This window comes from Arvicanthis niloticus, chromosome 13 (assembly GCF_011762505.2).
Source record: "Arvicanthis niloticus isolate mArvNil1 chromosome 13, mArvNil1.pat.X, whole genome shotgun sequence".
Classification (NCBI taxonomy): Eukaryota; Metazoa; Chordata; class Mammalia; order Rodentia; family Muridae; genus Arvicanthis; species Arvicanthis niloticus.
In genome coordinates, this window is record NC_047670.1 from 26255963 (window position 1) to 26273796 (window position 17834).

At 29.0% G+C, this 17834-nt stretch overlaps 1 protein-coding gene across 1 annotated transcript in view; it reads right to left on the reverse strand.

Annotated features, from left to right (window-relative positions):
• Csmd3 (CUB and Sushi multiple domains 3) overlaps positions 1-17834 on the reverse strand; it is a 942208-nt gene that overhangs the window by 624989 nt on the left and 299385 nt on the right. Inside the window, 1 exon segment of the mRNA XM_076912208.1 lies at positions 5902-5979. Within this exon segment, the coding sequence (XP_076768323.1) occupies positions 5902-5979 (78 nt within the window).

The following is a 17834-nucleotide window of genomic DNA, read 5'->3' on the forward strand; positions in this document are numbered from 1 at the left end:
TTAATAAAATACAATATAAAGAAAGGGTTTCTTTTAACAACTTTTATATAAGCAATAATTTTGGTTTGTCAACAGCAAAATTTAAAAAGTATGTAAATTATGGTGTATCTTTGTATCTCGATGATGCTGGAAAACAAAGTTGGCTTTATTCTTTACAATTTCTATAACTATTAGAATAAACTACTTTGCATATATTCATAGTTTTTAAAAATAATTAAGTTAATGATAAATTGTTAACTCTTTTTAGTGAATCAAATGTGATCACGTTGGGTAATTAAAATATATTTTATTATAAGTTTATTTATGTATATGGATGCATGAATTTTTCACTGTTCATATTGAAACAGAGTCTCTGGTTGGCCTCATTGATACTGCATAACATTCAGGCCTTATATTTATGATTATCAGTTCTAGAATATCTAGTGATAGTGTACTACATCAATCTTCGAATGAACCTGTTGGTTTCTTCTATTGTTTATATCCTTGAAAGCTCATTTGCTACTTTAAAGAAAAGAAGAGGGTCCATAGAAAAAAAAGAATATAGCTTATGGTAGTCTTTGCACTGCACTGCAGAGTGGGATCATAAGGATATCCTTTTGTGGAAAGTAAAGATGTCCAGTTCTCAATCTACCTGGCCATAGTGCTAGAAAGTACCTAAGCAACACCATTTGTCAGGATATATTGATGCATAAAAGAGGTATTGAGGTGAATCTAATGTAAAAATCAAAGCTGACAGTGTTGGAATTTGGTTTAATTTTTTATGGTCCAAATCCATGCTTATTTTAAAAGTAATTCACCAGGCAGTCAGAGAGTTTTGCATATGTTCTTTCCCAGTTGTTTCTATTGTCAAGTCATCATTTCCTCAAATAGATATACAAAATGTTCCTCCGATCATTCAAAAAATACTTCCATAAATATCACATCAAATCAGTTCTTACCAGCTCTATTATGTGCTTATAGGTTCATTGCATGTGGCATTTTTATATAATTGTTTTCTCAAATTGCTATTTAATTCCTCTTAAACTTTTTGAGGGTTTTCTCGGTCATAGTCTGAGGTTGGCTAAATCCACTATATCAGGTTAATTCTAAGCTATTGACATAGAGGTAGTCTCATTTTCTATTTGTCATTGTATGAAGTATTATCACTATTCTTACAGCTTCTGTGTGTGAATGTGTTATCTGTTTAATATGAATTCTATGAATCAGTTTCTAAAGGTTCCTTTGAAATTTTATTGCTGCTCAGATACAAACTAACCACCCTTATAATTTCCACAATAATAATATGGTCTTCCGTCAACCTACTGTGTGTATGAAATGATTGCCAAATTTTTTAAAATGTATTTTGTATTATGTTAATACATTTAAAGACTTTGGATCATATACCAAGTCAATTTTATTTCTTATTAGTCACTAATATATATGTGTTGCTTAAATACAGCTCCTTTCTCTCTCTATATATAATACCTTCATGGAGGTGTATGAATTTTCTTTGTTTCCACATAACTTATTTTTATGTTTTAATATTTTATTATAGTTTAATACATAATTCAGGCTCCTCCTCTTTGAAAAGGAAATTGCTCATTCTTATCCTGCTACTCAAAACCTATTTCTCACAGAACTTTGACCATTTATATTGATAATATTTATACAATTTTAAAATATTTGACTTATAAATTCTCATTGAATGAGGATTTTCATGGAAGTGTATATCTGATTCTTGAAATGTTTGTCTATAGAATGTTACTATCAGTCACTTTTTTCATTATTATCATTATTATCAAGTATAGAATTACTACAGAAATGAGAGAGCCATTATGTCTAATATGTCTAGTTATTTTATTTATTTATTTATTAATTATAGACTCCAGATTTTATTTCCCTCCCTGTCTACCCTCCAACTGTTCCACATCCCATACCTCCTTCCTGCCCAATGTCTCCATGAGGATGTCACTGAGCTATTTAAACTGTGTAGGTTAAAAGGTGACATGATCATGGTTTAACTGTCTTGTTATATAATGCAGAACACAGTATAAATTATAGTACAATGTATATAAAGTATAATGCTACAGCAAGTTATAATCCATAAGTGTATTGTGAGTACATATAAGATATAAAATTAAATTTTCATTTTTTCAACTCTCCCATTATTAGTGCCTCACATGTAAAACTGTGTAATATTTTACATAAATATTAAAATATTTATTTACATTTTGCTGTGTGTCAGGAATCATTCTAGACACTTATTCAATTACTTTGATCTACCAGATAATCCTCAAGTTAACTATTATGATTAAGCATCTGCAGGTGAATAGACTGAAGGATCAATAAATTAAAAAATGTGATCAATGCTACATAACTAATTAATGCCAGTGTCTAGAAAACTTTAAATGACATAGGTATTATATATACATATGTATAATTTTCTAAAATATAGATTACTGCACATTATATCTCAAGATTAGGAAATGCTATATTTTTGACATGCTTGAGTAGTTGATTTCAGTTTATGGAATTTTAATTGACATTATTTTTTGTGTGTGCCTTTATATGCTATGTTATTTTTGGTACCATACAGATATTTTGGTATGTAACAAGACATTCAAGTGTAGTGAGTATTCATTCAAGCAGCTGCTTTCAATGCTTAATGCTTTTGAAGTGATTGGTCACCTCTATTTCCATCATTGTAAGCAGTCTCCATAGTAACTTGCAGCCTGGATGCATATGAACATTTTTAGACTAGAATATTGAGTCTTGAGGAGAGCATCACTGCTAGGATAGCCTTTTTTGTTCAGCTCTTAAGTATATTTTCTTCATTAACATTGATAAATAATTGAGAATAATTTTTATTTTACAAACAACAGAAGAATTATCTTAAAACTGAACTATTAATTTTATAAAAAATTATTTTTCTTATATATGAGCTCAAAATTTACCTCAGAAATGCATACATACTTTATTACTATATATATTCTAATTTATAACTATGGTACATCAAATAAATTTTGTTATTGAAAAGGGTTTCTTGTCTAAAAATAGAAATGAGTTGATTCTGATTTTAATGAACCTCCATATGACCAATTCCTCTTGATTAGTATTATTTAAATTTTTTGTTTGATTTGCTCAAACTTTACAAATATACTACTTTGGATCTTGTTCAATATTAAACAAAACCTATCAACAGTGTTGTCTTATTTTGTACAAATGCACTTAATATTCTATAAACAGTTGGTTCTTATTTCATTTAGTGTCTTGGGAAAAATAATGAGTCCCTGAGAATTAAGGTTAGACTTTATCATTTTGTTACATTATTCTAGTAAAGCATAGCAGAGGACTGTGGCACACCTGGTTCATTAAAGAAAACATGGAAGTGATATAGGAAATAAAAGCATGATCACTTGGAATGCTTAAAGTTCTTTATAATTCCATGTCATATTCCAGAGGGCCCTACTAAATGAGTAACTCAACAAGTTGAACAGTTTAAATTTATAACAATTTAGGTTTTTAATATTTTTATGATATGGTATGCAGTATTTCATGTTTTAAAAGACAATTTACATGTTTTGTGCATAAACTGGCAACTTCCTTTGAGGAACAAGATGAATTGGGCAATTCTTTAACTTAAAACATTAAAGGAAACTCAGCCTTGAATTAGATTTCAGTGATGAAATGCTGGAGCTTTATAAACACTCAGCTAATTTGTGCAAGGTAACTATGCCAGGAAAGGCAGGTCTTGACAATCATAGATTTACTCCAGCACACTTATGTACAGTAAGTCTAGAAAATTCTTTTTAGCCATAAGAAATGAAACTTCAACTTTCATTTTTAGGTAGAAGATGGATATCTAATAACAGTATAGTTACATTAATATTTTGAATTGTATTAAACATAATAAAAATGCTGATGGTTTAAATACTTACTTGAAAACAGGCAATTATGATTAAAATCAAAATGGCATGCATTGTTAAACTAAAAAATGAGATAATACAGTTTGGAAACAAATTATTTAATGCTAGATAAATATCTTGTATTAAATAAAATTTAAGTAATATTGGGCTACTATTTTGCATCCATAAAAATTAGAACATGGAACTTGTTTTTATCTATACAGGGATTATCCATATTAAAATAGAGTATTTTATATAGGCTGCATGAATCAAAATCTTCTTTTAAATTTATGATCAAAATTATTCACAATTTTTGCTTCATATTAACATTTTGCTTAATTATTTTGGAATTAAATGACAGAAGGTATTAAAGTTCTCTTTTAGGGATGTATGTATGCCTGATTAAAATAAAATATTTATTAGACTAACATATTATACCAACCAAAATAGACAATTTCATTGATCAGATAAAATCTCTACATAAATTTAATTATCCAGTAGAATTGGCAGCTTAAAGTATGGAGTGTGTGAAGTAACATTTGCATGGAAAAAATGAGAAAATAATGAGTATGAGGCTTGTTATTTTACTTAAATTTCAAAATTAAACACAAAGAGCCAAAATTTTAGAGAAAAATGTTAGCACATTTCATATTTAATTTTGAGACCATGAATTTTTCTTGTCTTATAGCTATGATAAGATCTGATTATCTGGAATTACTAAAGATAATGATATTTTTTTCAAACCATTGTGTACATGAATTTTTCATTTGTGGGATATATTAGTACTTTTCCAAACTATTATAAAAGTTTTGTCTAAAATATATTCTAGCATTGTTTTTGAAATATTGTCTAATAGTATAGAAGATATTCTTTAACCCAGAATATATAAAGGAACCAGAGATGAATGCTAAGTATTTTGAAAGTATCTATAATGCAGCTTCCAAAGTCAGATGACTTCAGTTTTCTAATTTCAAATATAGTAATAAAATGCAAAAATTACCTTAAAAGTTTTCTCTTAATATATATTGATAACATAAAAGATATAGAATAGTTTCCTGTAGCTGAGATAATAATTGATGTGGCAAGTTACTATTGATACATACAAGTAAGAATACAGGTAAACATTTTATAAAATAGAAATAAATGAGTTTTGATAAAGAATTATTTACAGTTATTTAATTAGATTTTGAGTTGAACAAAATTTAAGTAGAGTACACTTTTGTTAAGAAATACATAATAATATACATTTTAGCAATAGCTGTTATCAGTTTTTTATTGTCTTTTAGAATTCAGATACTTCTATAACAGATTTTCTTCAAGTTAATATATATAATAATGAGGTTGGGAATTTCGACCACTTGCTGTTCCATTCTGTGACATACGTGCACAGCTCTTTTGAAAAATATTCATTCTGTATTTATGATAGCATATACTTTTCATCTGTGACATATTTTGAAATAAATAGATGGCATTAGAAGATAAAGCTCAGCTGTGTAAAAAATATTTATTTTAGACTTTTAATAATATTATCAAATTTAGAAATAATTATAATAAAATTTATTTAGAAAACTACATGGGATTTTTTTATTTGAATAAATTATACCAAGAAACTGTTTAAAAGAAAAAGTCCCAATAGGATGTTCCTGAAGATTTGTCTGTGATAATTGAACCATATTTAGATAAGTGTTGCTAAAACAAACCTACAACATTAAGAATCAGATGCATTTTGTCCTCACACACCAAATATAAAATTTTTATTACTATCACCAAATGAGATCAAAGTGATTTTCATAGAGCAACAAATTTTAGCAAAAATAAATTATGAGTTTGGTGAATTACCATTAAACTAATATACATTTAAATAAAAAATATTTAATAATCATCATGCATGTTATATAAATATTAATGCAGTTATTTGGTAAATACACAGACACTTAGATAAAACACAGACAGACACCACAGACACAACAGACTTCACTCTTGCACTAGAGAAAGTAACAAAAAGGAGTGCACTCACAGAGAGAAAACTTGTTGCTGTTGTCTTTCCCTGGAAACAACTTAAATCCTCTAGATTTAAAATCTATGGCCTTTTTCACTAGTTAAGAAAACAAACAAAAACATGTATCAGGAAATACAGTTTTGAAAATGAAATTCAAGTTAACAAATTTGGTTAGCATGGAATTATGCAAGTTAAAGAATCTACTCTCTTAAGTTTGATTGATGGTACTCAGAGAAAACTAATAAATAAAAAAGGTACTAAAATAATCTAGCAATAAAATATCAAACATTGTAGAATTCCAAATATTATGTGGGGGGATAACTGACACATAAGTAAGAATTTCTTTTCAAATATCTAAATTTTAGAGTAAATATATAACCTTGACTGTCCATCATTAACCACTTGATTTCATTAAATTTTGTTGGATAAATTATACTTGTAAATGAATGTTAGTAAGGTTTTAGAAGAATAAAAATAGTATCATGATTTGCATTTTTTTTAAAAAATTGAATTACCAAGAACTTTGTCAAATTAGGAAAATAATATAATTGGAATAATTATATTGTAGTATTGGTGCCAATAATTTTCACACATTATCTTTGCTCTTTACAATATGACTGATGTCAGAACAAATTGCTCCAAATGTATGAAAATAAATTACAGGTGGTTAATATCTTTTCATTTTTTTGATGAGTTGAACATTTTCTGCCATTGATGATCATAAGGGATGTAATTTTCTCGTTCTGATGCTATTCCATTATCCATATAAAATAGATAAAGCTGTATACAAATACAAAGATATGTACATTAAATTGGTAGACTGAAGAAGGTGTTTTACCATCTAGAAATGTGATAAAAATATTTGAAAGTTATTTGAATGAAAAAAGTTTTTTCTATTTTAATTTATTTTTTACATTTATTCTTTGGGTGTTTTATATGTATATGTCTGCTCATGCTCTTTGTGCATGTGAGTGTGTGTGTGTGTGTGTGTGTGTGTGTACACATGCTGCAGCATCAGTGTGTAGGTCAGCAGACAACTTTGAGGACTTGTTCATTTCTTTGTGTTATAAGGCTTCTAGGGATCCAGCTAAAGTCTTCAGTTTTGGTGGTTAGGACCTCTGTTAACTAGTCACACAATTCATAAATGCTTTATTTTAGATATTATTCAATAAAATACATTTGGTATGGATTTTTAAATAGTGATGTTTGATATTCATATTTTTTTAAATTTAGACATCATCTTGTTGTGTACCTTAGGTTCATTATAAATTTGTATTCTCCACATCCATGACACAAGTATTAAGATTAGTCATGAGCCACCTTGTCAGTCCTTTATTAAAATTACTGACTAACTCTAGAGGAAACACTGATCCATGTAAATGGAACTTCACTAGGTGAAAACTTTAGGTGACTTGACCTAGTAACATTCAGATATTATTTATTTAAGTTTTGTATTGATCAGCTGGAAAGTCTTACTTGAGATGTTTTCATATGAAATAATAAATATATGTGTATATATTCATATACAAATAAGAGCTTGTTTTGAATCAGCTATTATTAAGGTGTGTGTGTGTGTGTGCAAAATAGATAGTATATGTCCTTGCTGTCTATATTAGAGCATCATTGCCAGCCAAAACAGATAGTGAATGATAAACAGAACCAGGAAGACAGGGAAGTAGTAGATACAATGTTGGTAGTGTCTTTATTGGTAAAAATGACCATGTCATGTAAATATGAAAAGTTAATGTTTAACTGGTCTTTCTACCACATAAATTATAAACTATAAATTGAAAAGACATCTCTCAGGTTTAAATATCCCACTTGAAATGCCTGAGCTATCCACTACACAATAACAAAGGAACTGATTTAATATGCAAACCTATATTTTGGCATGTACACTTGGTAAAGCACTGCAATTTACATGATGAATACCTTGAAATGGAGAAATGGAAACATTTAGTATTGGTGAAATAAATATTTTAGTGGAAATAATTTAATTTTAGATATTTAGAGGATTATAGAAAAAAATACATGATATAATCAAGGTTATTAGAAATCACTGCAATTTTAATGATGTTAAATGCTGATATAAGTAAATTATTTATTGCAAATTTCCAGTTTTATAGTATTTATGATTACAAGTGTCTGATTAGTCCCAGGTAACAAGAATAAAACAAGAATAAAACATCAGTTCCTCATTCCTTTTCAAATGAAGCCTATTATGTATAAATAATGTGTATTTTACTAACTTTTGGTGCATTTTTATTTTATCACCTAATTTTACATGAATAATAAGGTCATTTCATGTATTTTGAGATATGGTATATAGTTATATAGTTGCAAGTTTTCATTTTGAATTTATTTTAAGCTTAACTTTCTCTTTAATTTGACAAATGAACCATATTGACAAGATCACTTTATTCATTTTTCGTAATTGAAGAATTCATCACCTAAATATGTGATTTTCAGGATATGGACTATTTTAAAATTGGCAGTGTATTAATTTGCAAGGTATTAAATTAAGTCATAGTTTTGGAGGGAAAATGTTGCAAGGAGATTGGGGTTGAACTGAAAGAAGGATAATTATGAGTTTGGTTTTGAACAAAACACATTGTATGCATGTAATTTTCAATTAAAAACCTTTGCACAATGTAAAGTGTGCAGGCCTAAATACACAAACAACAGCTGCTGACATCCCACATATTATAGTGAAAGCAAACATGTATTCTGCAACTTCCTACAAAAATTATTTTTAAAGCTATTGTCTCCTTATCACACAAAATTGTGGGCTTTTCTTTGTAGATTAAACAACTCTTTACCTAAAAATCTTTAAATAATTGCCTTCTGTAGGAAAAAACAGAGAAGAAATTGAAATCTGAACAAATTTTGTTCTGTTAAATGATAGTGTTTTCAATATTTGTGGTACTTCTCTCACTGGACTGAAAATTAGAAACCTACATTCCAATCCTGTAAATGTGAAATTTATTGCTTAATGTTTCCATTTTGTCTTAAAAAAAAATTCATCTGTCTAGTATTAACTGTTTGGAAACAGAATTCAGAGCAAAGTAATATGGCAAATCTAATGTAATCAGAATCCTCAGTTCCATCCTATCGATTTAATCTATCGATTAAAATTTGTCTGGGGAATTTAAAATATTCAGCTGCAGTAAGAGAACAGGATTTGATCATTTTCAGTGACTCCCTGAATTCAGGTCTACAAATATTAAAGTTTAAATTGTTTCTCTAGATCTACTATTGGCTGAATCAAGGAAGTTTTGGGAACATATTTTCTATGGAGACCAGTAAGTGATTAAGTTGTCAGCATATGCCTTAGAAAACAAGCTGAAGTGATGTTTCCAGGATACAGGGAAAGACATCTCACCATTTCCCCATCATTCACAGGTTACTTTGAGAGTAATAATATAAAAAAATAATATAAAATTTTAAGTAATAACATTTTTTATTATATACATATATATATGTATATATATGAAATACCTATATATATGTATATATATAGTGGAGTAAGCAGTAGCAATTTCTAGAATATATAATGTAAGAAAATTCATCAATATCCTAAAGAGGCATACGTGAATCACTTCAAAATGTGCTAAAAGTAAAAATAAATTAAGTAGAATTTATATACGCTGAAGTAATAATGGGCATCATTGAAATGAAATGTTAAGAAGATATAACTAGATATGTTCAGAAGTATGGAGAATATTTGTTGGGCCAAACATGTTAGAAAGAAACAAAATTCAAGATGTTTCCAAAAGTGAAATTATACAAACAACTAAATTTTATAAGATATAAGTTTATTTCATATCTATTTAAAAATCTTTTGTGCTTTCCTGAATGAAAACCAATAAGTTATATGATATGATCCAGACATGCTAGTGTGTTTCGTAGATTTTAAAATCTTGTCTTTTCTGCTATGTCAGCTTAAGGCTTATATATGGAATGTCAATTTCTGTTATAGCTAGAAATTTTTAATTTTTTAGTCTCAGGCAAATTCTTTTTGTGATATAACATAGTCTTAATTTTGAATTAGTCCTTTTATACTAAAAAATTTCATATATAATTTATCACCTAATTTCTTTCAGATTTGTAGTGCAAATTTCATTTTTAAGCCAAGTTAGAAAACTTCTCAAACCATTAACAAAAGAGTTAGTTCAGTAGGAATGTGTGGAAATGTGCACATTACATAAGAACAGCTACTCAGCTTGACTTGAGCTATATTCATGGAAGGTCTTTAAGAACCCCAAACTAAACATGCCATCATAAAATGGGATTGGAAGCCAAAATTTTATCCACTTCAGAATAACTAGTATTTTCATTTTCAGAACTGAAAACAACATGGAGCATTATAAGGAAGTATCATACTTTATTAAATATAGATAAGGGGGTATGTATTTGGTTAAAGTTTATAGGTCCTGTGAATTGAATTAAATTAATTACTTTTGTTTAGGAGGCAGTATTCAGTTTACTAAATGGCTGAAAATGCACAGGATTAATTATGGAAAAATATTTTTAAATTTATCACTGAGTGTCCTTTCTTCCTAAAAAGGGAGCAAATTCAGGAATCTCTAACATTTGCTTACATAACAACAGATGTATTCTCAACACTTGGCAAAACAGGTCTTACAGCTACGGTGTGCTGTAAAATGTCAGGATTTTATGTAAAATGTGAGATTTCTTACTCTCTTTAGGTATCCTTATAGTTGGTATAATAAAGTTACCATATGGGAAATTACCATTGCTAGAGCTTACAGATACTTTTTACACTTTAGAAATGTTTCAACCTTTTAATTTAATTATAGTTTGTAAGAGCTCCAAATTAAGTAACTATTAACTGTGCTTTACAATGTAATATTATAATTTTATTTAGTATGTTTTAAGCTTTCTTTTGAACACTAATGATTTACTGATTTATTATTTTATTTATAATTTCTATTCTCTGTTAGTAAATTTCACTGGAAGTTTACACAGACATTTAACATGAAATTGGTAATGTTAGTATCTTTTTACTCAAGTTAAAGTATTTTCTTACTCGAGATAGATTAATATTAAATTACCTAATTTTCTCTTCACTATTTAAAGTACATCCACTATGAATATGAAATGTATGTGCCTATAAATATGAAAAAAAAAAATTGTTTGAAGAATAGCAACTATATTACAAGCTCTCTATATGCATTAGTGCAATTTATTCTAAAAGTTCAGTCTTCATCAGTGCAGTGAAAAATTATACATTTAAGAATATAAGAAAATTATAATAATAAGCAGAAACATTGCTTAATATGTGAGATCTTGCTTCTTATGTTACCTACACATTCTTCATTGAATGTTTTATAACAAAAGCTGAATTCTTTTTAAAGCAAAGCAAATATAGATATGCTTTGATAATTTCAGTTAATACAAAGATATTCAGCTCTTTGTATCTTTACTCAAGGATCAAAGCACTATTTAAATCACATCAGTGTTCTATTTGTTATCCTGTCCTTACTGGCTCTTTGTATTTTCTGTTCTTGATCTCTGCCAAGATTAGTCTGAACTGGCTGTAACTTTGCTAAACTAGTTGTGTCACTGCCTAAAACAAAAAGCAGACTCTCAGTTGTCCTGCATATCTACAAAAACAAAAATGCATAGATAAACAATATCCCTAGGAAATTCTTAGGAACATTTACTGTTTTAAAATTTTGACCTTTACCAACAGATTCCCTTAACATCTCAAATATATAATAGGATGATGAGAAAAAGGAAAATAGCAAGGTCAGGATTTTCATTTTATTGGTTTAAAGAGTATCCTATTGGTTTTAATTGGCTGAACTGATTAACTAAAGGTCCTTTGTTCTTGAAGTTAGTTCATATAGCACTCTATCCAAGATGCATACCCTTCTTCCATTGAGTGAGAATCATCATTCCATGCTTTTTGTTTATGTATTCTAGGTGATAGCACTCATATAAACAATGGAAAAACATTTACATTAATATATTTAGAAATAGTCACTTTCTATTTCTTAAATTTACTTTATTTTTATTTTAAGGTTACTATAATGTTCTTTTGCTTTGAATAAATCTGGATGAGTACACCATGGTAAATGAGAATCATTCCATATGTGTGTGTGTGTGGGGGGGTGTGCGTACAATTCTAAACAACATATATATATATATATATCATATATATAAACAACATATATATATCTCACATTGAGTGTATGTATATATATGTATGTATGTATATGTATATATATAATGTGTATACATATATATGTGTGACTAATGCGCACCTTTCTGCCATTTTCCAAAATTATATATATATATATATGTTTTGTGTGCATATATATATATATATATGCACACAAAACATATATGTGTATGTATATGTATGTATGTATGTATGTATGTATGTATGTATGTTTATGGACCATTGTAAACACCGTAAGCAAACTTATACATGATGACTGGTATATTTCAAAGGATATAGGCTAGATAAATTTGTGACTATTTCTTAATACCCTACTATTGGTGGATATGTTGGTTTGAGTAAAAGTGATCCCCATAGCTTTATAGGGAGTGGCAGTATTTGGAAGTGTGACATTGTTGGAGTAGATGTGGCTTTTTGGAAGAAGTGACTCAGAAGCCTAAGCAAGGCCTACTGACTCACAGTCTCTTTCTTTTATTTGCAGAACTGGATGTAGACTCTTAATTCCTTTTCTGACATCGTGAGTCTCCAGACCTTCATGGTTCCTGCTATGGTGATACTGATCTAAACATTTGAAATTGTCAGCCAGCTCCAATTAACTGTTTTCTTCATAAGAATTGCCTTGGCCATGCTGTATTGTCACAGATATAGAACCCTAAGAAAGAAGTTGATATCAGAGACTGAGGTATTTCTCTCATAGGCCAGACCATTTTTGTTGTTGTTGTTGTTGAGGAATGTGTACTTTTAGACTTAGGGTTAATAAAGTAGTGAATATTTCACATTTAGCTTAACAGGTCATATGAGTAGGATCATGAAAGATAGTGGTGTTGGGTACCATTAGAACTCTATGGGCCTGTTTTCAGAGGAGAAGAGTGTTAGCAAGTGATCAAGAGACTCTTCTTGTGATATTTTGGTGAATAATGTGCACCTTACTGTCATTTTCCAAAATTTCTTACTGAGGCTAACTTGAAGAGTTTTGGATTCATTGAGTTTGCAGAAGAGGTTCCAAAACAGTGTAGTGTAGATTGTGTCTTGTGGATCTTAGAGGCCATGCTTATGCAGAGCTATAATGAAAGGAAACAAGAGGCTCAAGAAAAGTTACAAAATGTAGAATTTGAGAAGGATCCTGGCACCTGAAAGTGGAATGGGGATAAATACAGTATTCAAGGAATTAAACAGACTACAGAAAATCATTATGTTCAATAAAATAAAGGGACTGGTGACTTCAGAGCAAGATCCTATACAACTAAGGTTCTAAAGTGTGAAACAGAGTTAAAGAAAATCTCAAAGTCATATGTGGTGATGCCTGCCTTTACCCCCAGAACTTAGAAGGCAGAGGGGGTGATTTCTGGGTTTGAAGCAAGTCTACAGATGGTGTTTCTCGACAGTCAAGCTTAGGCAATGAGAAAAACCATTGAGAACAGAAAGCTGGTGACGCCATGCTTTCTGTCATAATGATAATGAACTAAATGTCTGAAACTATATACCAGCCCCAATTGAATGTCTTCTCTTCACCGAGTTGCAGTGGTCATGGTATGTTTTTCACAGCAATAGGAACCCTAACTAAGAAAATAGATAACTAGTTTCTTAGGAGATGTTTTGAGATATAGACTACCAACACCCCTCTTTTAAACAATCTCATTTTCAAACAGCATTAAGAATTCACAAGGATAGAACAGATAAAAAGAAAATAAATTGTTTTGTAATATTAAAGTGAGAGAAATTGAAACAATGATAAAATTCATGAAAATAATCTAGCAAATGTTGGAGATAATTCAATGTCACATACTACTTTGATTTAATTTATACATGAGAGCAATAGGAATAATGTTCAGCTAAATATTCTTGCTTATAATACTTTTTAGCAACACCCAGTTTAGTTGTATGTTTTATCTTAAAGTCTCTGTGCTGATCTGTTTTTATTAATAAATTCACATTTATCTTTACTTAAAAAACACTTATACTACTAAAATAATTTTCTCTTTATAAAGATTATAAAAGGTGTTTCAGTCTTACTGTAATCAAACATATAATAATATACTTAAAATAATTAATCTCTTTATATAGATGAGAAGATGAAAGCTGCTCTGCAGGTTCCAAGAAATCACTGAGTATAAAACTTCAATGCTACCAATTATCCCACCATCTAAATACAGGACAACATATTCTGTATAGTCAGACAACACGTTGGATTATGATAATATTAATGTATCCTATCATTATTTCCTATTTTCTAATTGTTTTTCTTTTTATTTGATTAAATAAGTTTTAAATAATCAGCAGTGTCTGCATTTTAACTACATTATATAATATCTTAGAGTCTTAAATAATTTAAGACCCACCACACTACCATATCAGCTATTTTCTTCTGATACAAACCACAACCCTATGCATGTTGCATATGGAAATTAGTTTTAAAGATATAACAAGAATGAATGGTCAGCTGTTAGATGAAATTGTACCAGTTATCTTTTCATTAAAAAAAAACATCCCTTAGCTTCATTTCTTCCTAGTGGGAAAGTTCAGAAAAGCTGCTAAAACTTTTGCTTATATTATTATAAACTTATTCAACAAGAAAATGTACAAACTTTACCTAGGAACTGAGTAAAATAAATCTGAAAACTTCTGTTTCTCAAAAGCTCTATTGAAAGATATTACAAAGAAATGCCAATTAAAGAGATCTTTATGGAAATTCAAGTATCTGCATTAAGAAGCAATAGTTCATGATTTACAATATGAATGACAGGGTGGTGAAAGGAAGGATACTATAGGGAACATGTCCCCCACTCAGCACTACCCTTCTCTGCTCTCCTGAAGAGTGTAGAGTAACTGTGTGACTTCATTCTGCTCACAGCAGGGCTGCCATATGCTCTAAGAACTACATGTAAGAATGGCAGCTTGCTGCAAAAATGGGTGCAAATGCCTTGAAATAATTCTGAAAAAAAGATAAAAATGTCTTTAACACAGCGTTGTTTTCCTGTGCTTTAAAAGGCAGAGGACTTTCTTTGGCATAAATTTCAAGCACTAGTAGAAGTTCTAGTCATTTTGTATATTATAGCAAGAAGAAAAAAATCCCGAAATTTTCTTGGTGCCCTTCTTCTTCACAGGTAAATTAAGCGATGGTAAATGTTTGAGAAAATAATTTATACATAAAATAATTAAATTCTTATTTTACAATTAGGTTCTTCATTTTGTATTATTTGATGTTTAATTGTTTGTTCTGATTTTTGAAATAAAGAATAACTAGGTGTCCTGGTTTCCTGGAAAGTAACTACATAAAACAGGGCTCAAGCTCAATTAATCTTCATGACTCAGCCACCTCAATGCTGGAACTATAGTTATACATAACAATTCCTAGTAACCCTTTTTTATGTTCAATTCAATATATATTATTTTCTTCTATTTTATCCAGTTTTTACAAAATAATAAAACATATGTTAATATAAAAATTTAAGCAAAAAAAATGCAATAATACTGTTGGCTTTAGAGATTTGTTTAAAAATCTGAAAAATTAACATTTATGAAACATGACTTTTTGTGACAATGGAGTTATTTCAATAATATTGTCTGCCTTAAAGGCCTCCACCAAGATATTCAAGAATGCTGGGTCATCATAAATTATAAATTCTGCATGGATCTAACTCTATAGCATGCTTTTGGGGGTCACATTCTATAAAAATATTAAAATGAATACTCACAGATTATTCATTTTCAAATAAAATAATTTCCACTATCTAATATTGCCATAAGGTCCACTGACAATCAGAATATTTAAATATCTTCATAATGTACATAAACTTGTTACCAAATAAATTCTAACAATTTCCCATTACTTCACTCAAAAAGTAATTTACTAACCAAAACACAAACACCTTAGAAATATAAGAATATGTTTAGTATGATGAATGATGTTGCTTTGATATTATCATAAATATGATGAAGCATAATAACTAAAGAGAAGAGTGGATTGATATACAATTTATAATTATATATTTAAATAAGAAATCAGATTGCCTTTGGATTTTGAGTTTTCTACAAAACAAGATGAACACAATTTTTCTCATGATAATGTATATAAGAAGGTGTCAAGAGAAAAAAGATATAAAAAAAATAAAGATTTATGTAACCCCAGCCCAATGTTGCCAATTCTCTGTTATTGGTATTTATTATACTAATATATTTTACTTCCAAAATTAACAATCAGAAGTATATTATAAACGTCATATATAACCAGACTTTTTGTTATACATTTTTACATATGCCATTATTTATGCTTTAACACAGTTTTAAATTCAATGTGTTATTTAGTTTCATGAGTTATTATGATATAAATCAATAAGGAGGAAGTAATTTGACTATTATAAGATATAGGTGCTTTTTGAAATTAATAATTGAATAACCAATATTTTGTATATTTTCACTATATTTTACTATAATTTATATGTTAGACTTCAGGGCTAAATTATAGATAAGTATATAATTATAAATTATAGTAGATGTCTGAATTTATTCCAAAGACCACCTGAATTATTGTCTTTGGTACTGCATGAGGTTTTTATTTTATGAATGCAATTGTGTTTTAATTGAGGACAAGAATTCTGAATGAGTCCATACAATAGTCTTCATGGTGTGTCTTGCTTTCTCCAAGATAGCCATGTAGCTACTGAATATTCCCACCCTCATTACCTTGAGAAATTGAAACTTAGAAGAATGGTTTCTACTGTGATACTATCATGTCATACCCTTTCTTGGTACACACCAGTTAGTTGATCACACTGAATTTTCAGAAACATAGTTTAATATATAGAAGGCTGCTCACTATTAACTGTTAATTCAACTCTTGTATATGTCAATAAAATACCTGTTCCCTGTTAATTTAAAGTCATTCAAATTTGTTCTAATGTTATTTTTAATTGGACAATATTTTTGCCCAGTCTAAGCTGCCAATTAATTATCTTGTTTATGACTGTTTCAGGGCAAATACACTATTTGTTCATACATTTGTATTATTCTCTCCCTATGGGTTGAACTTCAGGTGTGTATGAGCTCAGGGCATGTCTTAAATTTTCACTTGGTTTTTAGCACATAGCTCAGAATATCCATTTTTAATTTATTATTTCAAAACACCTTTGCTGATTTCCCAAAGGACCAACCTTTATCACACAGGTCACTATGGTTTCTACACAGCATATACATATAAATTAGGTCATTAGTCACACTTTTCATGTTTTCTTATGAATTTAATCAAGAAGTTCCTTCTCACTTTTTTTCAAAACTGTATATTCCACAAGTCAAAAGAGTAGAGAAAAGAATGTAATGGATGGGAGGACAAAGAGTAAGAGATTATGTAGGAAATTTAAAAAGTCAAAGGAAAGAAATAAAGAAAAAAAGAGAAAAAGAAAAAGATGAAAATTCAAACAAAAAAATGATTTCTAGACAAAAAAAGTGAATGAATAACTGATTAAAAATACGGGAATATAGTAGTGAAGAAAGAAAAAATGAAAATGTTCTTATATACCCTCAAGTAAAATCTATCCTAAGAGAAGAGAAAAGATACACTTGAACTATAATTAGACATCTTAGGGAATTTCAATATTAGCATTGAAAGTGGACACATGACTTATTTCTTATGCACAAGATAAACACAGAGTAAATCCTTACATTTTTTTTTTCTGAGAGCAACAACCACTTTATTCTTGTTTTTTATGATCTGATCACAAAGACATATACAGGATGACGAATGGGT